Below are 25,830 nucleotides of genomic sequence, written 5' to 3' on the forward strand. Positions count from 1 at the left end.
CCCACAAACCACCTGCCAAGAGCTAAGTGACAGTCTTTCATAAGCACAGAAAATTAATGTTTGTGCCTTGTACACTAGTGATTCTGTTAAAGGAATGTTAGAATAGAATAGCATTCTTATCAATAGTCTGCTTTGAAACACTAAATGTCATTAATTGGCAATGAATTTTAGAGTTCTCATGAAATATATCAAGCAATGCGCAAAATATTTACAATATAAGAAGTACTCACAAACTAAGTTGCAATGGTAAATTAAATTAAAAATTTAATCCTGTGGTTAAGGGGAGACAACATTTATAATACTGTTATCCTCTACTCTTGCCAGCAAGTTCTCAGTCACAAGATCAATTGGTTCTAGAGGTACATCGGGAAATGGTTTCCGAAGTCTGCAACTCAAATTTGATTGCAGTTTCTGTATGAGGATATGTGCCCCACGTCATTAGCAAGTGTTTTCTGGGAGAAGGAAGGAAGGAAGGAAGGAAGATTAAGGTCCAAGTCAAAGATCATTCAGTATCAAGACCCAGTTTGGAAGGGGGAGGTTATCTATCCTATTCTCTTTCAAAGGAACTGTCCTGGCATTTGCCATAACAGATTTAGGAACACCAGATAAACCTGTAGCACAATTGTTACCTGTACAAATATGCTTTCGGTAGTGCTTTGCCTTCGTGTAAACTGGCTGAGAAGCTCGTGATGGGGCAGTAGACTACAAATGTGAGCCACACTGAATTTGCAATCCAGATACTTTAATAGCACTTAGATGTCGAATGGACTGTTTTTGTGGCCAGTTTGAGTCTCTTATTTAAATTATGTACAGATAAGCAGCTAACCACATACTAAACTTGCTTGATGTCCTATAACATGATTATTCGATTGTAGTAATCAAACACTGAATTTACACAAAACCCATGCGTGGCTAAGAAATATGTAACACTCTCTCAAAATTATACTCTTAACATACTATCTTTCAGATCCAAATCAAATCTTACAGTCTAACTCGTACAAACACAATGTGCACAGTAATTACCATTTGGAAAGATCACATTGTTTCAGTTTGCATTATTGTAATGACAGAGTTCATGAAGTTAATTAAGAGTTCACAGTCAGTCACTAAACGTAGTCACTGAATCATGGATTGAGCTTCAGGAGACAGACTCTAGATAAAATGTGGTACTTTTTCAGACTTTTAATTTGTTCTACAACATCTACAGTACATTATCCTATATTTATGGACATAGATGTTGCTCAACATAGACAGACTGAAAATGGCTTCCAGCAGCCTACTTTCACAACTTTAGAATAGTAAAACTGAATTTAGCCACTGTTGTTTACTAGTTTTCACAATTTACAGTTAAAGATTTATATTTGTGAATAACTGAATAGGGAAATGAAAATTCCTATTGAATTATGCTGATAGTAACCCTTTTTTAGGCAAACTATTTCATCAATGTTTTTACTATGGAAACTAATTATTCAAACTAGAAGGGTGCAGAAGTTGCTAACATATTTTCATCATTAGCTGCATAAATGCTAATAGTTGCTCACATGCCTTTTTAATCTACTCTATCAGGAAGTTAGTAATCAGATATATGATTACAAATGAACAATGACAATGAAAATTTCAGGTAAACCAACTATACTGATAGATTCCAAATAGCCAAAAGAAGGTGACAGGTACCAAAGGTAAGTTGGACAAGTACTGCATCAATATTCAAAATCTTTAGGTAATGTGCACATTCCTTAGAAATGATAATGCTGAAGATGTTTCAGAAAAAGAACAATAATTTGCAGGGGGGGGGGGGGAGGGAGAAATACTTAACAGAGGGAAGGAATCAATCCATTTTGTTACAAATCACAACAAAAAAATAGTAATAAGAAGGAATTGCATAATTCACTAATTATTTTAGGGAAGTAACAATAGATACAATTTTTCAGTACTTTGTAGCTCTCCAAAGGATTGTGATGGATTGACTGTCTATAGACATTGAAATGTTTCTGGAATAAAAAATGAGACATTAAAAACAAAATTAATGCAAAAAGGATTGTTTTCAGTTATAAAGAAAGACAGATTTGCGATTGTCAAATGCTTGTAATGTACTGGTTATATGTGAGAAATATGGTGTAAGTGAATGGCAGTATTTCTATTACTTTTCATTTATTCAGACTGCAGTCTGCTATTTCCTTTTCAAATTTCAATTACAGATTTAATGATAAATTGATGGAGTTGGTTGCCACCATGGTAGATGGAAACAACAATTTCATTGCACTTAATATGTGGCCAATTACAACTTTCCAGATAGCTGTTTAGCTTGGCATCTTGTATTCAAGGTAGTTAAATTAAAACATCCTTCACTAGACTAGTTGACTTGATTAAGCCGTATACTGTGGCAGTGCTTATGTATACAAGGTAATTCTGGCCTCTCAGTGTATAATGCAGGAGATGCATAACATTCCAAAACGACTGGAAACATAATTCTTCTGCAATCTACAGACTGCAGCCCTTCCCACTAAAAAACAGCAACTGAAAATTTTAAAAGCAAAACAGGACATCTGATGGAACACAGTTCTCAGTTTTACTGTTGATTATATCACCAACCTGGTAATTCACATTCACTTTTGGATACAAGCTGAGTGTACCACACCTTGCAACTGATCCTTTTTAGGTGTTTGTAACACAAAAATACTGCTTGAGGACTTTAATACATAGCTTTAATATTCCACAATATTGTGGAACATTAATACTGTGTATTCAAGTTGTTAATATGTCTCTGTTCCTCCAATAACTGATGAAATATTCTGTAACTGTTAGAAAATACTTCTCTTACCTCATGGAAGAGGTCCAGTACAGAGAGCTTTTGTGCTCTTTTGTAGTCTGTAAGGAGTGGTCATGTCTTCTTTTATAATCTGAGTACTTATAGTTATGTATATTGAATTTCCCCATAAATCTGTTGTTCATTGTACTTACTGTTGTGTTCGATGCACTGTGATTGGTGAGAGAGATTGTGGTGGACTGGTTGGTTATGTAATGAACACTCATTCAGTAAAAATTTGAACAGAGTATTTCGTGTTGTATGGTGAAGAACAAGAAGGATATGTACAGTTAGATCGACATTGTATGTAACCATTTACCTTTTATGAACTGTTAATACTTGAATCAGCTTGAGGTTTCCTGTACATTTCTTGGGTAATAAATACTAATTGCACAGTTAATTCATTGTAGAACTAATTGCCATAATCAGTTCATATACTTCAATAACGTATGTGTCATTGAGATCACAGCTAATTAAGAATAATACCAATGGACTAACAGTCATCCTCGAAAGATGCTGTCGAAAACTGGTCAAAATCTTTTTGGTTTAGACATCCGGCAGAACTAATTTAACTATCAACATATACCAAAATCAGAAGTCATAACTTCCAAGTCTTTACATGTAGCATTTTCTAAGCATTTGAGCAATTATAAAACAAAACAAAACAAATTTAGTGTAAGTTAAACAATTTATTTTCTTTAGGAATGACTAGCATATTATAGACATCTCTTTAAAAATGCTTAAAAATATAAAGGAACAATTATATAGATTTTATGTACATGTATAAAATTCTGTATATCAACTGATATAATAAATATATCTGAAATTCTCACTGATTTCAGTCTTTTTATCAAACTGCCTGGTTGAAAAGCACAATTTTTGGTTTGTTCAATGGCTTTTCTTTAACAGATCTCTTCTCTTGCAGATGAAACAGGTGCAACTGATGTAACTGGTGAAGTCATGGAGTTCTCAGTACAGATCTTGTTAACAAAGGCGAGAGCATCTCCATTCACATTACGACCAGGAATAAGCACTGGTAACTTTCTAATGACCCGTACTTTCCTCGGTGTTCCATGCTTAGATGCCTCTCGTTTCCTGCAACAACATTAACTAAATTCAGTGTTACTATTATTTGGAAAGCATAAACCTTTCTTATATATATACACTTCTGTGAAGTTTAGTAGCATTACTCATGTGAAGCAAATATTTTGTATGTTCTTTGCTGTCACCATCCCTTGTTGTCAAAACAACAAAGCTTGATCCTACAACAAAAATAAAGTGTACAAACTCTTAGCAGGACAATTTTTAATTGGGAGACCATGAAATGTACTAGAAAGAAGGAGTATTGAAAAATTTAGAGGGAAAAAAAAAAGCATCTGAAATACATGCCAGACTAACATTTAATATGTTTCTCGTGTATGAAATGATCCCCATAAGGTGTTTTCAGTTTTGAGGACAAGATTCTGGATAATTTTATTTACCTCAATTTTATTGGTTTGTGGATCACCACCAGACATCACATGGACATAAGATGAATTTGGTTCAGAAATATTTGGAGCAGGGCACCGGTTTTAGATAGTTTTCAATGGCTAAACTGAATGTGTGCACAAATGTGCTTTGGAAATGAATGAATTTCATACATTGTCTTTGAAGAAAATCTTTAAATCTGAGAATTTCAAAATCCAAATCGTTATGGTTATCAACCTTTCCGACTGATGCATTTACACACGAGAAACATTTTCCTTGATTAAAAGAAACTTATGGATGGAAATATTCACTGAAAAATTCAGACCTGTTTCTGCAGTCTATTAGCAGAGCAAGTGAGAACAGGAGTGAGACGGTCAGTAGAACACCAATGATGATTCCCGCCAGCACTGCTGCAGAGTTCAGCTCCTCTGCACTGGACAGCAGTGGTGTGGCTGTACTCTCTCTTTCAGGCCCAATTGTTTCTGGAACAAAAAAAAGTATATGTAAGCAAAGAAACAAACAAAGTCTCAATATTAGTTATAATTTTAGTGTTTAGCACTTCCAATTTACTGTCCAAATCTCATTGAGTGTGTCAGTGGTTCACTGTTTACATGACTGTTCCTTTAAACTTTACTGCCGATCATTATTGTAAATGCAAAATATGCTACATGATTAAGTTTCAATAACTTGGTCAAATCACAGTGATGCAAAGTTTATTATTAATTCAGAGTAAAATATTGTCTCTGTTACATTAGTGACTACTCCCCTGAGAATCTTTTAACTAAATAAACAACCTATGTTAATTGAGATCCTGTGATGTGCTGAAGGTGAATTATGTTAATGTCAAACAGCTGTTGTCTAGATGGCTAGTCAAGCACAAAACATCACTCCTACATGATCTGACTTATCATTCAAATGAAAAGACAACTGAATTCTGACATCCAATATCATTATCAAAGTTTCCACTGTAAAGATGTGGTTTGGTTGTTTTGTTTTGTTTTGTTTTGTTTTGTTTTGTTTTGCTTTAGGGAGTAAGAAACAACTGGGGTCATACACACCTAAGTCAAAACTATAGAACATGAAGACAGAAGTTAAAAAATGACTATACATCAGTCCCAATTGAAATAAGGGAGGACTGATAAAAACAGACACATGAAGAAAGGGTTACAAACGACACCATACAGAAACGGAGGTCCAAAACTGAAAATGAAGTGGCCTTTGCCATATTGCTTTGACAGATGAAAAGTAAAACATGATCAGCAGCATGCGCATCATTTGCTAAAACGGTCGATAATTCAGATGGCAAACCCAAGCAGGACAATAAATGGTTAAAAAATGGGCATTCCATCAGGAAGCAGACAACGGTTAAAACTTGGGTGCAATGCATACGGAGTGGTGGGGTAGCACCGCTACAATGGCTAAAAAGGCAGTGCCCATTATGCAGACTAGTTAAAATTACCTCTTCCCGGTGGGAGAGCCTAGCGGAGGTCGTCCGAGCCATTGGGAAAGGCTTAATAAGCCTGAGTTTATTCCCATGAAGGGAGGACCATTGGCAATGCCAAAGGGACACCACCTCCTGACAGAGGGCAACTCAGATCATCAGAGTGAATATAGGATCTAGTGGGCTGAGGTACGAGAACTGCAGCCTTGGCAGCAGCCACGTTTTATGGCAGACCAACATGACCAGGAACCTACAGAAACATCACACTGGCTCCACCAAGAGTGAGCAAGTGATAGTTTTCCTGGACCCGTTCCGCTAAGGGATTGGCAGTGTACAGCGCACATATATTTTCGAGGCTGAGTGAGTCTGAGCAGGTGACAATTGAGAAGGCCATGTCGCCAGATTTACTCTGTGACCTGATCACAGTTGTAAAAACTGAGCAGTGTACCGGAAGCAGATATTCTAAGACACAGGTGCCAATGATGAAGGCACGCCCGACCCCACGGTCAGTCCAAGAACCACCAGTGTATACAAAGGTACTATTGCGAAGTTCCACGTGAAGGTCATGAAACTGAAGGCGAAGGAGCGAGGTATGACTTGTGTCCTTAGGAAGGGAATGAAGGCCAAGGTGCTTCACGAAGCCAAGGTGGTGAAGGGTTCACACCCACTGGGAAAGGTGTAGGTAATGTGAAGTTAAGCTGCCCTAGCAAGTGCTGAAAGCAGACTCCAGGACGTAACAGAGAATAAGGACGAGCCCCATACTGGTGATCAAAGGAATCATCAAAGGAGGCAGCATAGGATGGGTGGCAATGCATGGCAGACAAACGGCATGCATACCGGCTGAGGAGAAAGTCACGGCTATAGGACAGGGGTAGTTCCTCAGCTTCAGCATACAGACTCTCAACCGGGGTGGTGTAGCCTAAAAGGCGTCTGTGGCCAAACGGATGCCATGATAGTGGATAGTGTTGAGACGACATAAAAGGGATGGGCATGCAGACCCAGAAACAAAGCACCCATAGTAGTGTTTCGAATTGCAAGGGACCGGTACAAATGGAGGATTCTGGTTTGATTGGCACCCCAGGAAGTACCTTTGAGGACACACAGGACATTGAGGAACCGCGTACAGCAGGATACCAGGTAAGATACAGGGGAAGAGCGTGAGCCCCAGGAGTTTCAATGAACGGAAGGGCAAGAGGCCCAAGTCGTAAAGATGGTGGGAGAAACCATTTGTGTCACCAGAAATTCATACAGACGGTTTTGTCAGTGGAAATGCGAGAGCCATTGTCGATGCTCCAGGAGTGAAGATGATCATGACACCACTCAGTGAGACAGGTCTGTGGAGAACTGCAATAGATGACGAAATCGTCAACAAAAAGGGAGCCGGAGATGCACGATGGGAGACAGGCCATGATAGGGTTAATGGCGATAGCAAAAAGGACGACACTCAGGACGGAACCCTGAGGTACACCATTTTCCTGGATATAGGAATCCGACAAGGCAGGAACACCCCCCCCCCCAACACACACACACACACACACACACACACACACACACACACACACACACGCGCGCGCGCGTAAATTACGTAAAATTATGTACAAAGCTTCGCACTCATCCAATGTATTTGTAAGGTGGGAAGGTTTGTTTTTGACCATGACATGGATACATGTCTGAGGATTTTAAAGTGTGACATGTGCTAACGCAAAATCTTTTGCAGCTCCTGAAAATGGTGCAAAGGCCGAAACTGCATTTGTGAAACAAATGCTTCTTCCGTTCAGCGGCGAGTATTCTTCATGACTGTCAACCCAGACCATTAGAAGTTAATACTCAAGCATTTTTGTGAGGTTCCATAATCGTCCAACCTTCTTTGCTGGGAAACTGGCAAAGGAAATCTGAACTGCTTACAGGAAAAGCATATTTGTTCCACTACGGGAGAGCCATCGTTTGTATTATTAGGACACCTGTGTGGAGAACTGATATTGCTTGCAGACAGTGTTTCGCAATGATTCACCGCAAACAATTGCTCCGCTGAGCTTTAACCGTGTTGGAGTTTGTTCTGAGAAGCGGTCGTCTGTTCAGACAATGTGCACGCCACGCCGCATGTGACGCGGCTCGCAGAACTGTCTTCTGCCGTCACTTGCCCCTCTAATCGCGCGGCAATCTAGTGCTTTATCTCTGCTCCGCCAAATAGCCCTTGTCGACAGCTCATCTGAGTGCTCTCGTTCTGTGCGAGTGCACTATGTTTTCTAGGCTTAACACCGGGCTGTAAGGACTAAGGATAGAAATGTTCGAGACTTAACATCTGCTGCATAGCCTGGAAAAATAACTTGACAAATTTTTATAATATAACACCCTCTACCACACAGAATAACTTCACGGAACTCACCAGATGGCAGTCAACGAAGCATCAAGTACTTTACTCCATAGAAGAGAGAAGACCCAATCGATAGAGGGAAGTTTGAATATCACGGAAGAACAAGAATAACGATTGTAAAGAGTGAAATATTTGCCTGCGAATGAAAATATTACATCGTTAATGTCAAATTACGAATCTCATTCTGAACGACGTCCTTTGTAACTCAGAAAATGAGCAGTTACGTTGTTGGACGATCTTTTTCTATGCCAGAAATCATTTTAGCAGGAGGTATGGAAATCACCGACCTCAAACGTTTCCTTTCATACGAGGGTCGTTCACTAAGTAATACCCCACATTTTTAAAAAGCCATTAATATAAATACTCAAATGTCCTTATTGGTGCTTCCCATATGATGTTCGTTCTGTGCGCCGGCGACGTTTCGAACGGTTCGAACGGTTCTGGCGGATGGCAGAGCCGTGTTACAGCGTCAAAATCGGGTCTACATACGGCTCACATTACAAGCAGCATGCTGTTATTGAATTCTTGTGTGCATAAAAAGAAATCGTGGTGAACATCCATAAACGTTTGTGTGCAGTGTTGGGCGATGCTGTAGTTGATAGAAGTACAGTTGAGCAATGGGTAAGAAAGTTACAGCCTCGGGAAATGCAGAAAACAGAGCTCCATGATCAGCCACGCTCGAGACGTCCTGTCACAGCCACTGCTCCAGACATGCTGAATCGTGCGGATGCCATTATCCGTGCCGACCAGCGCATCACAACTCGACAATTGGCTCTACAGTTGTCGGTCAGCATTGGAAGTGCGTCTGCAATGATCGAGACTATCGGATATTCAAAGAGGTGCTCAAGATGGGTTCCACGAATGCTCACAGCCGAACACAACATTCAAAGAAAGGCCGTTTCATCTGAATTGTTGCAGCGTTTTGAGACCGACGGGGAGGCCTTTCTGCCATGGATACAGTGAAAACATGACTGTGCCTTCAAGACAAGAGCTTTTACCAGCAGGGAATACAGTCTTCCACAACGTTGGCGTACGGCCATAGAACGTGATGAGACTATGTAGAAAAATACGACAGGGACGAGATGTGCTGAGATATTGTCATCAAATTCTGACTCTTAGCAATAAATATGTTCTGAGAAGAAAATGTGGGGCATTACTTATTGAACGATCCTCGTAGTTTATAACATGAGTGGGCCTTCACTGCTGCACAGTGAAACCAACTTATTTGCTGTAGAAAAAAAGCTCTAGTTTGAAGCGTAGTGTGTCAGCATGCGAGCAGATTTCCCAGTTACACAACAGCAGCTTTTCAATTCAAAAAATGTAACAATGGACGAAAGTTTATGGAATGAGTGTCTATTGTCGCCTTGAAGGTTACGTTTTTGCGGATTATGCATTTATTGCACACGGAGGACTATAGGCCTGTGTCTTACCTGGACGATACGTTGTTTTCGCAAAATCATAAGAACAAATACACTCCTGGAAATTGAAATACGAACATCGTGAATTCATTGTCCCAGGAAGGGGAAACTTTATTGACACATTCCTGGGGTCAGATACATCACATGATCACACTGACAGAACCACAGGCACATAGAAACAGGCAACAGAGCATGCACAATGTCGGCACTAGTACAGTGTACATCCACCTTTCGCAGCAATGCAGGCTGCCATTCTCCCATGGAGACGATCGTAGAGATGCTGGATGTAGTCCTGTGGAACGGCTTGCCATGCCATTTCCACCTGGCGCCTCAGTTGGACCAGCGTTCGTGCTGGACGTGCAGACCGCGTGAGACGACGCTTCATCCAGTCCCAAACATGCTCAATGGGGGACAGATCCGGAGATCTTGCTGGCCAGGGTAGTTGACTTACACCTTCTAGAGCACGTTGGGTGGCACGGGATACATGCGGACGTGCATTGTCCTGTTGGAACAGCAAGTTCCATTGCCGGTCTAGGAATGGTAGAACGATGGGTTCGATGACGGTTTGGATGTACCATGCACTATTCAGTGTCCCCTCGACGATCACCAGTGGTGTACGGCCAGTGTAGGAGATTGCTCCCCACACCATGATGCCGGGTGTTGGCCCTGTGTGCCTCGGTCGTATGCAGTCCTGATTGTGGCGCTCACCCGCACGGCGCCAAACACGCATACGACCATCATTGGCACCAAGGCAGAAGCGACTCTCATCGCTGAAGACGACACGTCTCCATTCGTCCCTCCATTCACGCCTGTCGCGACACCACTGGAGGCGGGCTGCACGATGTTGGGGCGTGAGCGGAAGACGGCCTAACGGTGTGTGGGACCGTAGCCCAGCTTCATGGAGACGGTTGCGAATGGTCCTCGCCGATACCCCAGGAGCAACAGTGTCCCTAATTTGCTGGGAAGTGGCGGTGCGGTCCCCTACGGCACTGCGTAGGATCCTACGGTCTTGGCGTGCATCCGTGCGTCGCTGCGGTCCGGTCCCAGGTCGACGGGCACGTGCACCTTCCGCCGACCACTGGCGACAACATCGATGTACTGTGGAGACCTCACGCCCCACGTGTTGAGCAATTCGGCGGTACGTCCACCCGGCCTCCCGCATGCCCACTATACGCCCTCGCTCAAAGTCCGTTAACTGCACATACGGTTCACGTCCACGCTGTCGCGGCATGCTACCAGTGTTAAAGACTGCGATAGAGCTCCGTATGCCACGGCAAACTGGCTGACACTGACGGCGGCGGTGCACAAATGCTGCGCAGCTAGCGCCATTCGACGGCCAACACCGCGGTTCCTGGTGTGTCCGCTGTGCCGTGCGTGTGATCATTGCTTGTACAGCTCTCTCGCAGTGTCCGGAGCAAGTATGGTGGGTCTGACACACCGGTGTCAATGTGTTCTTTTTTCCATTTCCAGGAGTGTATATTGGCACGACCTCTAAGGGAGATGGTGCCTGAAAGTAAGTACAGGCACTTGTTTAGTTTATGTGTGTAGCATACAATATATCTGGGGCGAAGATGCAGTGATTAGTCGTAACAGTACCAAGTGTGAAGATATAGGGAGGAATGGGACATTCGTGGTTTATTACGGCGAGGCGTAGGAACAAGAATTGTACAAGGAAGACGCAAATCCCGCACGCTGCCGTGCATGGACACACTCTTAAATAAACAACTTTCATAGGCGACAGGATACAATGATGATGTCACAGATGTTATAAAATTAATTTTATAGTTTCCTTAGCAACTTTCTCGATGCGAGTTTCTACGAGATACAATTGAGCGTAAATTCATCGGTGACGACATTTTTCGCTATGCAGACTGAGCCGTTTCACACCTCTCGTATTATTTTATTTTTAACTCTAAATACTTGAAATAACCTATAAAATATGCATGCGTGAGCTTTGAGAACGTTCGTACTTTTTTCAGTTCAAGTATATTTGAGCTTCTCGCTTTTTCTACAGGTTGATGAAAAATACACTATACGATCAAAAGTATCCGGACACCTGGCTGAAAATAATTTAAAAGTTCGTGGCGCCCCCATCGGTAATGCTGGAATTCAGTATGGTTTTGGCCCACCCTTAGCCTTTGACAGCTTCCACTCTCGCAGGCGTACGTTCAATCAGTCGCTGGAAGGTTTATTGGGGTATGGTAGCCCATTCTTCACGCAGTGCTGCACCTGGGAGAGGTATCGATGTCGGTCGGTGAGACCTGGCACGAAGTCTGCGTTCCAAAAGATCCCAAGGGAGTCCTATAGGATTCTGGTCAGGACTGTGCAGGCCAGTCGATTGCAGGGACATTATTGTCGTGTAATCACTCCGTCACAAGCCGTACATTATGATCAAGTGCTCGATCGTGTTGAAAAATGCAGTCGCCATCCCCGAATTGCTCTTCAGCAGTGGGAAGCAAGAAGGTGCTTAAAACATCAATGTAGGCCTGTGCTGTGATAGTGCTACGCAAAACAAAGGGTGCAAGCCCCTTCCTAATTACAAGGAACTACATAATCATGGACCTTATAAAGCTGTGGACTAGAAAGTTGTTCGAAACTGGAAACGCAACAGTTATAAAAAAAAGGAAATTTGTGTCGTTTATATAGGTAATCGATAGCTGAAAACATGCAAAAAGGAGGAACATTCGAATAATAATACTGGACACAACGCTGAAGTAGAAATGAAGGCGCCACCCATTTTGCGTTGCCATTCCCATCAAACTATTGTTCGCCGATCCCAGTCCACCAGCACACATTTATGGCCGTTATAAACATGCTGTGCTTTCTACGGCACGATGATGCTCGTTTTACGACAACGCAAAACGCCCCTATGCGCTCATATGAGCTTAATACAGCTTGGATCAAAATGGGATCTGTGATGCCTTATGACCGCGGATATGGCACGTGGAAGCCTCTGAATTTCGTTATTCTTATATCGCTGTGCATTTATGCGCACACGTTCAATAATGTGGCTACTTCTCTTGACTTACTCCCTACATCAGTTCCACACACCGAAATCGTCTGTGGATTCAAGATGATTTAATTTTACATATTTAGTCTCAGAAGTACTTTATTCTCTCTAATGTAAAAAAAAAAGCCGTTTACAGTTACCTAAGCTGCATACATTTCTGGCACTGTCTCCGGTTAGTCTGATATACTTGTACGAAATTTCACACTGGTCCCAACTTTGTCTTGTGATTCAATTTCCACTTTTTATCAGTTCCTACATGTTCCCGGCCACGTATTGCTGTGGCTCAGTCTAGTTCAATGGAAAAGAAAGGAGAAAGCACATGTTTGTGAAAACACACAAGCGTTAAAAGAAATTTTGTTTGTAACAGGAAACAGACCAACGCGTTCCGTAGACAATGTGTGTCGCATGGAAGACTTCATTAGCAGTATTTTTTGGAGCCGACTTCAGCTACACATTGTATTGTATTGTATTTTTTATTGGTCCTGTTGTCTACATAGCAGCTTATGCATAAGACATTGGACAAGTCAAGTTATAAATATACAGGCTGAAAGTCATTACAAGGCATGCATATTTAAGGTTACAATAATACACTTTACACGCAAGTATTTATATAACACATTTCATAAATTTAAATATTGTTCAATGGAGTAAAAGCAGTGATGCTGTAAATATGACTTAAGAGATTTTCCAAATGTATTGACCTCAGTGATAGCTTTTATGTTTTCAGGAAGTTTGTTATAAAGCTTAACTCCCATGTGAAAAGTACCTTTTTGGCACAGTGCTGTGCTGATTTGAGTCATATGTAAGTTTCTGTTTTGTCTGGTAAAGTGCTCATGTATCTTGCCTATTACATTTAATTTAAAGAACAAAAGGGTTTCCATAGTATACACATGGTAATGGAGGAATACCAGATTTCTTAAACAGGGGTTTACAAGAGTCTCTAGGCTTGCACCAAAACAAGATTCTAATGGCCCTTTTTTGTAGTTTAAAAGTGCTATTAGCTGTTTTAGAGTTTCCCCAGAAGGTGACCCCATATCTAAGACGAGAATGAAAGTACGCATGATATGCATTCAATACTGTTTTCTCACTACAGCATGATTTTAATGAACAAAGAAGGTAACATGTTTTGCTCAGTTCTGCATTGAGATATTCAATATGCTTATTCCATCTGATGTTACTCTGCAGCCAAAGTCCTAAAAATTTGGTTTCAGTATTGTTACCAACTGGTTCGTCATTGATAAAGACTCATGGGATAAACATGTCCTTGTTAGGAACATTGTGGAATTTTAGAGCAATGGTTTTCTTACTGTTTATTACAAGCTGATTACTCTGTGCCCAGCTGCTAAGTTGTTTCGTGACCGTGTTTACTGTCTGCTGTAACTGTTCATTGTCGTCTCCTTTTAGTAGAATCGTGGTGTCATCTGCATGATTGCACTCAAAACATCAAGATTTAAGCTTAGATCATTTATGTACAGAAGAAACAGAAGGGGGTCCCAATACTGATCCTTGGGGTACACCACATTTAATTTGTTTATAGTCAGATAAGTGATTAGATACAGTTTTTAGTTCAATATTTGCGTGCTTGATACACACTGCCTGCATACGATTATTCAAGGAAGGAACTGATCCACTTGTTGGACAGACCTCGAATACCATATCTTTCTAGCTTTGATAGCAGAATTTTATGGTCCACCATGTCAAAAGCTTTTGACAAGTCAATAAAGACTCCTATTGTTTCCTGTTTTTTGTCCATCAGGTTTAGGATGGAATTGATGCACTCATAGACAGCAGTTGTCGTTGACCTCTTATTTCTAAATCCATGTTGTTCATTACATAGGATGCTGTTTTTATTTATAAATTTCGTAAGTTTCTCATACATAACTTTTTCCAGTACTTTAGAGATGCAGGAGGAAATTGTGATGGGTCTGTAGTGATTTACATTGTCTTTATCCCCTTTTTTATATAGAGGAATAACTTTTGATGTTTTCAACACATCGGGGAAAGCGCCTGCCTAAAGTGAGCAGTCGCATAAGTGTGTGAGTACTTCAATTAGGTTTGATGCACTCTTCTTTAACATTGTTGCAGGTTGTTGGAATTTTTTAGTCCTTTTATTGCTTTAGCTACATGCACGTATTTTATACTCATTTGCCTGGGTGCTCTTAAAGTTTGATTGTAACATATTATCAGCAACACCTGTGAAAAAGTTGTTAAATGTGTTGGCTACTTCTAAGGGGTTTGTTACTTTTTTATTTTTATGTGATAGTGTTATATTTTTTCAAGGTTGTCTGTATTCTCCACATTCTTTTTTTATAACACTCCACATAGCCTTTGATTTATTAGCTGAATTTTAAATGATTTCATCATTATGCATTATTTTTGCTGCTTTTATTATTTTTCTTAATATTTTGGAGTATTTTTTATAGTATGCGCGTACTGCAGGTGAGGAATTTTTCGAGTTACATATTTCATGAAGTAGTCTTTTCTTCTGGCATGAAACCCTTATTCCCTTTGTGATCCAGCTGTTTGTTCTAGAGTTCCCCCGTATGGTTAATGTTTTCAGTGGGAATGCAAGTTCAAAGAAATGGGTTAATGTATCAATGAAACTGTTGAATTTTTCATTTATATAGTTCATTTTGTACACTCCTAGCCATTTTTCTTTATGTAATAAGTTGTTGAAGTAGTTTACATTATTCTGATTATAACTTCGATATGCTGTTCTGAAAGACATGTTGTTAATAATACTGCCTTGTACTTTTATGCTTAATATTTGAGCAAGATGATCACTAAAACCTGCATTGAAAATTTTTGTGAGGTGTTGTGTATACTCTTCTTGACTAGAAACTGGTCAAGAGCTGTTTGGCAAGTTTCTGATACTGGGGTAGCAGCTTTTACTTCAGCTTTTAAGTTGTAGGACGTTGCAAGGTTCAAAAATGGTCTCGCTATTTCCACTATTCGTGAGGAAGTCAATATTAAGTCACCACAGATTATCAATTCACAATCCATTTTATTTACTTTATTTAGCAATGACTCCATTTTGTTTAAGAAAAGTTCAAAATTCCCGGATGGTGATCGGTAAACTGTAGCAATAACCAGGTTGAACTGAGTAATTTTTATAGCTGCAATTTCATAATCCTTTTCGACATTTGCCCTAGTTAAGTCAGGCAGTGTAATAAAATCTACATTATCCTTTGTGTAGATTGCTACCCCACCCTGCTTGCTGTTTTTCCTGCAGTAGTAAGCAGCCAAAACAAATCTGTTTATTTTCGTATTCTGGATTAATTCTGGGTTAAGCCAGTGCTCAGAAATGCATAACAGTGAGATATCACTAAATTCACTTGTTAATAGTACGTTAATTTCATCGATCTTATTACGCAGGGATTGCACATTATGGTGATAAATTTTTAGTTCGAGCGTATTCACGATTTGGTAATTGGGAATCATATTTACAGCATCACATACCTCTAGTTTAAATTAGGAAGTACTACAGTAGTAAAAACTAAACTGAAAATACCTGCCGAAACACCAGAGAAAATGCGCCTGGCGACTCTTAGGAGAAAAACCCTGTATATGTATTACGTACATTAAAGATATACAACGACACATCGCCAAACGTTTATTACACTGACGGTTAAATTTGTAGTAAATCGGTCGAGTACCTTGATATTTTTGGTAACAATATTTCCTTTAATATATCACATATATTTTTTAATATTAAAAATATACATATTATGTCCATACGAAACTTCACTATACAATTGTGTGAAAATTTGAAGTAAATCTGTTAAGACCTTTTTGAGAGTTTTGGTAATAACTTTTTCGTTTTATATGTTACATATATTGGGAAGCAACGTTGTGTCAAAATCTGGAAAGGAATCTGCGGATAACGTTCTGAGATTTAAGAGTTTGAACAAACTTACATTCAAGTTTTTATTTACGTAGATTTTGCAACATTGGTGAATGCCGTGCAACGAGCGGACATACTAATAGTGAAAGATTGAACAGTCACATGTGCAGAATCTTTTGGATTGAGGAAAAATATAACTGTAGTACTTGCTGGCAGATCAAAACTAAGTGCCAGGTCGAGTGTCGAACTCGGGAATGTGCCTTTCGCGGACCCTCCACTTATTACGTGAGCTGTCCAAGCACGGCTTATAAATCGTCTTCGGAGCGCCTATTCTGCCAGTACCTCACGTCTACTTTCCCAGCTTCTCAGAAGCTTTTTTGCATACTTTCAAGTTGGACCTCCACAGCTCAAGGTAAGGCTTCGGGTTTAAGTGCAGATTAGCCACAGCTCTCTCTCTCTCTCTCTCTCTCTCTCCTCCCCCCCCCCCCCCCCCCAAAGTAACATAAAATAGCCATTCAGCGCTCACACACAAAACTATGAAATGCAAGTGGAAGAAGATTCTTTTTCGGAATAGTTTTACGACAGATTTTTTTTCTTGGTACAGGTGACTAGCAACAAGAAAATACATCGTCGTCTTTACCAGCTTCGGGCAACTAAGACAATTGCCGAGTCCATTATAAACCTGTCATCTGCCCTGCTGCACAGAATGAGAACGTTTATTCAGTTAACGCCATTATGTGATGCATGTTGAGAAACATACAACGTGCACGAAATATATAGACACAAAAAGCAGATGAGATGTCTACTTTAACGGAACAGTGGCCACGGGAAGCTAAGAATGTAGTTTGTCGCAGCGGTGACATTGAATAAAATATTCGCGGACTTCCAACCACATCAAGTGGTTAAAATGGTACTTCTTGGCCGTTGTCAATTTGAATTACTGCTGATGGGCAGCTAATGCATCCTTTAGATGCCGACTGTGTGCCCACTTTTCCCTCTCGATCGTTGGGTCTCGCGTTGCATGCCACCATCTATTGAGAGTACTGTCAGTGATTTTTGTTTCCGTGGCTTCTTTAATTAGACTTTCCCACAAGCGAGCCACGACAATTATATCAGAAGCTGGTAACTTGCACCGTGAGGTGGATCACCAATCAAGGACTTTAGGAACAATGACTACAATGATCAACAGATGAATGACGTGATTAAGTAGGAAACGCAAGAAGACCACCGACTAGGAGCAAGTAAACAAGTTTGCATTTAAGCATTTCCGTGACGACGTGACGGGTAAGAATGCCCAATGCAGGCAAAAATCTAACCGATAATCAGGCCTCTGTCAAAAATCCGGCCGTTTCTGAGACCAGTTGAAGATGCGGTATTTCGCACAACACCTAGTGTTTACGAAATACCCTGCGAGTGTGGCCGAAACAGGGTGCACTGCAGAACAACGCAGGAAGGAGCACGAGAAGTTTTGTCGCCTACGCTATACTGAAAAATCAGTTTTAGCTGAGCTCGTTCTAGAAGATGGTCATCGCATCAGATTCGACGACACTTATCGTGGCTCGCACGAACGGCCTCTGGGACAGTGTAATTGAAGAAGCCACTGAAATTAATGTCATTCAAGGGACTCTCATTAGAGACGGCGGACTAAAGCTCTGTGCGGCGTGCGAGCTAGTGATCGAGAGGTTTAAGCTAGCGCATGTAGTGCGGAGACACCGTATGTTTATATGGTGATACCGGGCACGGGGTCCACGAGAAATACGAGCCCAGCAACGAGTTTCTAACGTCACTCTAGTCGGCTTGGCCGCTACAGTTTGCGAACGTTCGGCTCCCCGCATGGCCCACGTGAAATCAATATGTAACTGGAAAGGCACCCAGTAAAGGTCTTAATTTTGTCGTGTGCTATCAAGAGCTTGCATGCGTTTAAACGTGCACTCGGGAATAATTAAACTCATTTAAAATTGTTACTCGCTCTCCGCCGGAGAGGCTGCTGGCTCTCTTAAGACCCGCAGTGTCACGTGCTGCGACGTACCCTCCACGGCCGGTCTTTCTCGTGGGTCGTGGGCACCAGTGACGTCACAGCCGGCAGCCTGGGGCCAACGAGGTAAGCAGGCCTTGTGACCTGCGTCACAGCACGCTACACAACACGTCTTACGAGTGCCAGAGACCATCTTCGGTGGGGAGCTAGTCAGTATTTCAAACGAGTTAGTAGTTCTTAGCTGCGCGTTCAAATACTACGCAGCTCTTGATAACACATGACAAAGTTAAGACGCTTAGTGACATACTGATTTTCCGTGGGCCTCTGACGTAGTCGAGCGATCGCGGCGTGTTGGACCAACACCGACTCAAAGGAAGGCCTCGGCGCTTGTTGTGACGTCACGTCAGCTAGGCACGGCGAACACCAGGTCTGTTGCAGGCAGAAACGCCTGGGCATGCTTATCACTGTAAATCTCTTCTTTTTGGACAGAATGTTTGGTTTTGTTTTGGATTCTGCAGTTTTATTTAGATGAAAGATTTTCTTACTATCGTAAAGCTACAAATGAAGATCATAGTTCTGTATTGCTGAATCCTGTCGAAACAAACGTAGATCAATACAAGAAGGTGCTTTGCTCCTTTTCAAGCTTCGGAAATTTTACATTCAAGCAACTATATTTACTTGATCCATTTTGCTATCGAAACTTACCCCAATGAGCTCGTTTCTTTTATTTATTTATTTATTTATGTTTGACATCGTCACTGGAAATGTGAACTAATTTACATGTGTAAATGTCCAACTGTTGCCAGTCATTAGATTACAGTCGTTTTCAACGAAAGGAATTCTAAACAGGAAACAAAATAGCTTCATACATCGAAAATACTGCTGAGCTTAAACTTTTTAAACATGCACATTAGAAAAGATAAATATTCCCCTCTTACAACTGAAAGGAGAAACTTTATAAGATAAAAAAATTTTAATTGATAAAACAAGTGTGTGTTTTGCTTCTTCTGTCCCCCACCCTCTCACCCAACGTGTACAGTCGCAAGATATTTCATTAACATTCAGTGCTCCTCACCCCATAGTCAACCAAGACACCTAAAGAAGAGCACCAATACGTTCACAGTTCCTTGTAAAAGCAACCCAGTATAAACGTAATTTCCTCAGATTTCCAAATAAGGTAAAGAAGCACCAATTCTGTTGCTGCTGGACCATGAAGTTGTTTTCGTATGTCAATCCTTAAAACAGGTGGAAATTTAAGTTCAGGAGTACACTGTTAAGAAGTGTAATGAATTGCACAATTGATTGCAGAAATCTCTCAGAACAATGTGTGTTGGTCAACTACCGCCAATAGTTTATTTCCCTGTGACAGAGAGGGAGACACCACCATTATGAGTATGCCTGCAACAGACCTGGCGTTCGCCGTGCCTAGCTGACGAGACGTCACGAACAAGCGCCGAGGTCTTCCTTTGAGTCGGTGTTGGTTGGACAAGACAACTGATGTGACGTCACAAGTTCGTTGAGAGTCCGTGCATCTCGTGGGCCTCGCGGCAGCTAGGGCAGCCAATCCACTTGACAATCACCAAGGAGTGTTTTGTCTTCGGCTGGTGACAGTTTAAACATTTGACTCTGCTGGAGATCCGAGAACATTTTAATGAGCAAGGAACAACAATCTAGTTTGCAAAAACAGTATAAAATTTATTGACCCGTTTCGCCTTTTTGAAGCATCTTCAGAATTCGTATAGGAGCTGCGGTTAATGCACTAGTCTTAAGTAGTAAAATTCTGTAAATGCCTCCACAAGGCGAAATATGCCAAAGCTTATTCTTTTTTCACAACCTAGGCTATGTTTTCGTGCTGAAAATATCATGGTTGCTGCACCATGGGCACAGCGTGGGAAGATATATATAACTCTTCGACCAGTCACCAAACATTTCAACAACATTTCAACAACATTCATCATCGGTATCAAAGTTTCTTTGTCTATCAGTCAACACCCCCCCCCCCCCCGCCAACATTTCCGATGCTTTGAAAAATCGAAATTGCAGATATAAATCAACTTTATCCATCTGATTACAACACAGTTAACTTATTAAACACTTCACGTTAAGCATATGAGGAAGAAAATGTTTGAAATTATGTGTGTGTGTGTGTGTGTATACTGAAAGTCCATTAGTGTTCTCATTCTCAAATTCTGTCTTAATATAGTCTGGTTAACTTGCGCGTCACGAGTAACGCTACCCCAAGAGATAAACACAGTTTGTTACTGTAATATTGGACTTACCGTGTTAAACTTTTGACGTAAGATTTTAGCTCTATACGAGTAGATTATCATACTAATTTTTTATGTTCAGTCAGTAACTATATGAAATATTTAAAACCAAATTTTTGCTGTCCCTGGAAGCCATTCGATATGCAACGTGCAACTAGAAGTGTGCTCTGGGTTTGCTGTTTATTGAAACATGCAATATACAAATATGACTTTGAACCAGATTAAAAGAGTATGTGGGACTGGGATTCTAATCCAGAACTCAGTCTGTCGCAGACAAGCTATCCATGCACGACTTACATCTCAGCCTCATTTCTTTGCTTCAGACAGTATCACTCTTCTACCTTTCAGATTTCACAGCTCTACGTAACTTCTGGAAAAACGGGTATCTTCTGCGAAGTTCGGCAGGTAGGAGAGTTGTACGGATGTAATTCACTGGTGTGGTAGCGGAGTCGTGCCTGTATAGCTCAACGGTTAACAGTAGCACTCGCAAAAGCTAAGATTCTTGGTTCGACTCCCAGTCCTGTTCAGTTTTAATGTAATAGGAAGTTCCGAAGTGGCGCGCAAACACTGCCGGTTCGTTCTGGATACTTCACTACTTGCTCATCACGTCGACAGTTGCGCCAGTTTTAATTTCAGCGAGGGGAGCGAAGCAGAACTAGACGCCGTTGTTTGTGCAGGACACGGGGCGCGGATCTTGTCAGAGTCCAGAACGAGAGGTTTTCTTTGTGCAGCGCAGAGCGCCGGATGCAAGGGGGCGGCCGCGACGCGGCGCCAGTGGATGCGCGCAGCGCCGCACGTGGGGCTGTGTTGTGTTGTGCGCTGCCGTCTCTCGTATGCGCAACGCGCCGTAAGTTGCGCTGTCTGTAAAAGAGCGCCGTGCCGCTTCCGGCCTCCGTGACGAAACTCTACACTACGGCCGGCGGCGGGTTCCCAGCGAGAAGACGAAGAACGACGTCTCACTCACCACTCCCATATTTCCTTGCTTAATAGGGCCTTTATCGAAGAAGTGCTTGAGAAGGGAGAGAGACCAGGTCGTAGCGTGTCCCCCGCGTTATTCAAACTGTTTGGAGCGAGCAGCAAAGGAGACGATTGTAAGGTATCCTAATGAGACAGCGAATCACTCAGACGTCAAAGGATTTTGAAGATCAGTTGAATGGAATAGTCTTGAAAAGAGGTTGAGAGATTAAGGTCAACAAAAATAAAATGAGAGTAATGGAACGTAGTCTAACTGAATCAGGTGACGCTGAGGGAATAAGGTTAGGAAATGGGACGCTAAAAATAGTCTGAATTTTGCTATTTGGGCAGCAAAATAAGTGAAGATTGCCAAATTAGAGAAGATATAAAGCGCAGACTTGCAATGACAAACTTTTCTCAATTTGTGTGTGTTTTGAAGCTTTTCCTGAAAGTATTTGTCTGCGGCGTATCCTGCGGAAGTAAAACATGAATGATGAACTGTAGAGACAGGAAAAGAACAAAAGCTTTTCAAATATGGTGTTACATAAGAATGCTGAAGATTGGGTGGGTGGGCTGAGCAGGTAACGAAGGGAACTGCATCGAATTAAGGAGAAAATAGTTTTTACTGAACTTGATTAAAAGAAGGGACAGGTAGATAGGGCGCTTCCTGCAGCATCACGGAAGTATGTTGCTGTGTTAACGGAGGCAAGTGTGGTGATTAGAATTTTCGAGGGAGACCACAGCCTGAATACAGCAAGCAGGTTCAAATGGATTTAAATTGCAGTAGTTACATGGAGATGAAGTTTGCACAGTGTTGACTACCGCAGATAGCCCGTAAAATCAGTCTTCAGGCTGAAAAACAACAGTAAAACAACAGCCAACCAACAAGACACAAAAGCAGAAAATTCGCTATATAAAGTGCCCATGGGCAGCGAGTGTGTTCAGATGCCAACAGATGTTCGCAATCGTTTGGATCAGTTATGGGTGTAAGAAAAAAAACGATATATTTGAGCTTAGGGTGTAGTGCCCTGTCTGCGATCAGCTCATTAGAGAGGAGGAGGATGGGATAGGACATAGTCCATGTCCTTTTCGAAAGAACTCTAACGCTAACGGCATTTGTCTTGCTGGTAAGTGATTAAGGGAAACCACGGAAAACCTATATGAGCGAGGCCGGTCGGGTACTAGAACTGCCGACATCCCAAATGTGAGTCCAATGACTTACCAATGCGGTGTCAGACTACAAAGGTCTGGGGGGTTCAACACTGGAGTGGCCCAATGATATTTAGTTTTTCATGTCACTTATTGTCTGTTTGTGACTGGATACACAGGGCGATTCAGCTGACCCTACCTATGGATTCTATGCAACCCACAACGGCTTCAAGTAATACAAAAGTCTTTTCATATCCTTTCGCTCGCTACGTCAAAACTATTAGTCCTACACAAGAAATGAACAAGACTTTTGTAGAACGTTAATGTACTTAAATTTTGTATAGGTATACATTTTCTCTGGAAGCCACCGTTTTCGAGTTACTAAAGAGAATCGCTTTTGAAGGTTATTTGTGATGACCTCAGAAGTTAAGTCGCATAGTACTCAGAGCCAAGCCAACTCATAATCTGGCGCCACCAAACAGGCGTGCGTTAGTGACCTCAGCTACGGAGGCGGGTACACAGACCTGTAGTTTCGCCTGGAATACGAACCAACGAGCAAGCTAGTGTAACAAATGACAAATATCTTGCGAGCCAATCGGCAGCTGTTGACACCGCAATCGCGCCACTGTAAAAAGGAAGTCACGCCTCGTAGCCAGCTGCTGCTGGTGAATTACCTCGCGGTCTGTTGAGGAAAGCAGGCAGTTGCTCTCTTCCGGCGAAAGTCTCGCTGCACAGCGGATAACGGGGTGGCCCCGCAGCGGAACCTGCGGTGGCGCAAGTTCTGCCTGTCACACAGCTGGGTAAAACTGGACTGTGGACAAACTACGCTAGACAACGTGGAACAGATTGTCAGGTTAAAACACCGAAGCTAACGTCGTCTCTTTCTAATTAATGCGAACAAGCAGGTTAAAGAAATAATTAACCGCCACTACCTTTCGTACTGCTGCCCGTATCCTATAATGAGGTGTGCTCATTATCGAGACATTACCCTGCTGTCAGCTACTGGCAAAATTCTCTCTAGAATTCTTGACTCTTCTAACTGAAGAAACCTTACCTGTAACAGTGAGTTTTCAGACCCAACTTAGAAGCCAGCGACTTCCTAATCAGAGCCAGACTAATGCAGTAAGTACGAAGAAAACCACTCTTAGACGCTCTTTGTATATCTTGTTAAGGCCAAGGGCGAGATGAAATCTGGAGGAATCAAGGATTAATTGACTGATCACAGCAGTACAGAGAGATTTTTCGACCCCTACGCGGATACATGAAACGCACTGTTCTCTACAATGACGGACGAGAAAAACCATTTGAAATTGTTAAAGGTGTTAAAAATGTAGGCGTCCCCAATTTATTCTCATTTTTGTTGGCGCAGTCAATCACGCGAATAATCAATATTGAAAATTAGAGTATAGAATATAATAGGTGAGCATAGTGTCTTCTTCAAGTTCTTGAAGCACGACGCTTCAAATAGGAACGTCGAAAACAAAGTCGATAAGCGACAGGCAAACATCGAACGATTGACCGCTGGAAGAGAAAACCCTCGGCAGCCTGAAGCTGATGTAGGCCTACATGCTTGTGAACAATGTACAACAGCTTAAGATTTCGTAATTCCTCTAAAAAGTCATTAACAGGCAAACAAAACCCTTAAGTGCTGGTACCGCAGAAGTAGACGTCAGCCTCCTTAGCAACTGATGGAATACGAATGAATGAGCATTGACGTGTCATCTCTCAGTGGACACTAAAACGACATGAACGTGTATAATACACGGGGAGAGTCTGAAGCGCGAGCAGTTTGACGTTAAACTCCAGTGTTAAAAGCGAATATTGGACCCTGGCACCATTTCACATATTATGCTCTGGGCGATGTTTTAACAGTCCAACTAATGGTTTGTTCAGCAAAGGTGTCTCTAGAGTAACCGTAAATAAAGTTTAATGAACAAGGACAATACCTACAATTCGTGCTCGGTGCAGGTCTTAAAGGGGAACAAACAGCATTCTTCGGTAAATTTTTGTGAAGACCTTGTAAGTGGGCTGCTTCTGTGTTGGCAGCGCTGTGTAGCGCTTTGCATTGGATCTCTGAATGCGCTTTTTTTTTTTGGTAAGAGACTCTGTGGCTGATGCTACTCTTTGTTGGAAGTTGATGGCCAGAACTGTTGGGCAATTAGATTTGAGAAGTTAGCATTGATGGAGGGTAGATGTCTGAAGTGTAACCTTAGGCTAACAATCTGTACATGTTCGACTTTGAATATTATTCATGATTTTATACCTTTGTACTAGATGTCAATGATGATTGATATTCGTGTCTGAACTGGATGTCACATTATTAAGGTTAAAAATACATTATTTGGTTTGCAACAAAATCGTGGCTTTGCTAGTTAGTGGCTTTTATTTAGCTGGCAATATTATTGACGCTCGCTGTATTGCAGTAGTTCGCGTAATGAAGATTTTTGTGAGGTAACTGCTTAATGAAACGTATAGGTTATTGTTAAGATTTCTTTTTAGTCAGGGCCATTCTTTTGAATTATGTGAAGTGAGGTTGTAATTTTTTTGAGGAGTCAGATTGCGTTTCACTATAATATTGTGGGTCAGTATTGAGATAAGAAAAAGTAAAGAGAAAGTAGGCTCAGTTCGTTCAGTTTTACTCAGCTGTTTCAGAATCAAATAACGCAGAAGTTTCATCTTCTCAGTCATTCTGCAATTTAAGTACAGACACACTCATTTAAATAAAGAAGTTTCAACCTCTCTGGAACCATTTTCTTTTCATATGAACATCTGGTCGCCTAGGAATGCAGGTATATGAATAGCAGCTATGCTAATCCATGTCTGTTTTCTTTTGCTTCACCATCTCCCGAAGAACTCGTGGTGGCATCTAGGGCTGCTTACTGAAGACTCATTCCGCAAGAGCCAAGACAATATCCTCAAATTCTACTGAGCGATCAGTTACTTGCAGAGAAATTTGACAAGCGTAGTCTGAACGTCTCAGTTCACAGCGATTTCCTATCCATGGCGATCAGTTTCTTTTTCCTTGCCTTTTGAGAAACTTTTCTGTGCACGCCACTACATCCTACTGCTCCGTACGTTCGATACACATGTCTGCAGGCTGATGTGACGAGTTGTCCTCTGTCTGC

At 41.5% G+C, this 25,830-nt stretch overlaps 1 protein-coding gene across 1 annotated transcript in view; it reads right to left on the reverse strand.

Moving 5' to 3' along the window:
• Window positions 1-3,475: 3,475 nt before the first annotated feature.
• The window catches only part of LOC126197973 (uncharacterized), a 162,970-nt gene continuing 140,615 nt past the window's right edge, over window positions 3,476-25,830 (reverse strand). The window contains exons 3-4 of the mRNA XM_049934685.1: window positions 4,599-4,755; window positions 3,476-3,901 (exon numbers count right to left, since the gene is read on the reverse strand). Coding sequence (XP_049790642.1) covers window positions 3,709-3,901; window positions 4,599-4,755 — 350 coding nt within the window. The 3' untranslated portion in view covers window positions 3,476-3,708. The remainder of the gene's footprint in view (window positions 3,902-4,598; window positions 4,756-25,830) is intronic.

Source organism: Schistocerca nitens, chromosome 1, assembly GCF_023898315.1.
Source record: "Schistocerca nitens isolate TAMUIC-IGC-003100 chromosome 1, iqSchNite1.1, whole genome shotgun sequence".
Classification (NCBI taxonomy): Eukaryota; Metazoa; Arthropoda; class Insecta; order Orthoptera; family Acrididae; genus Schistocerca; species Schistocerca nitens.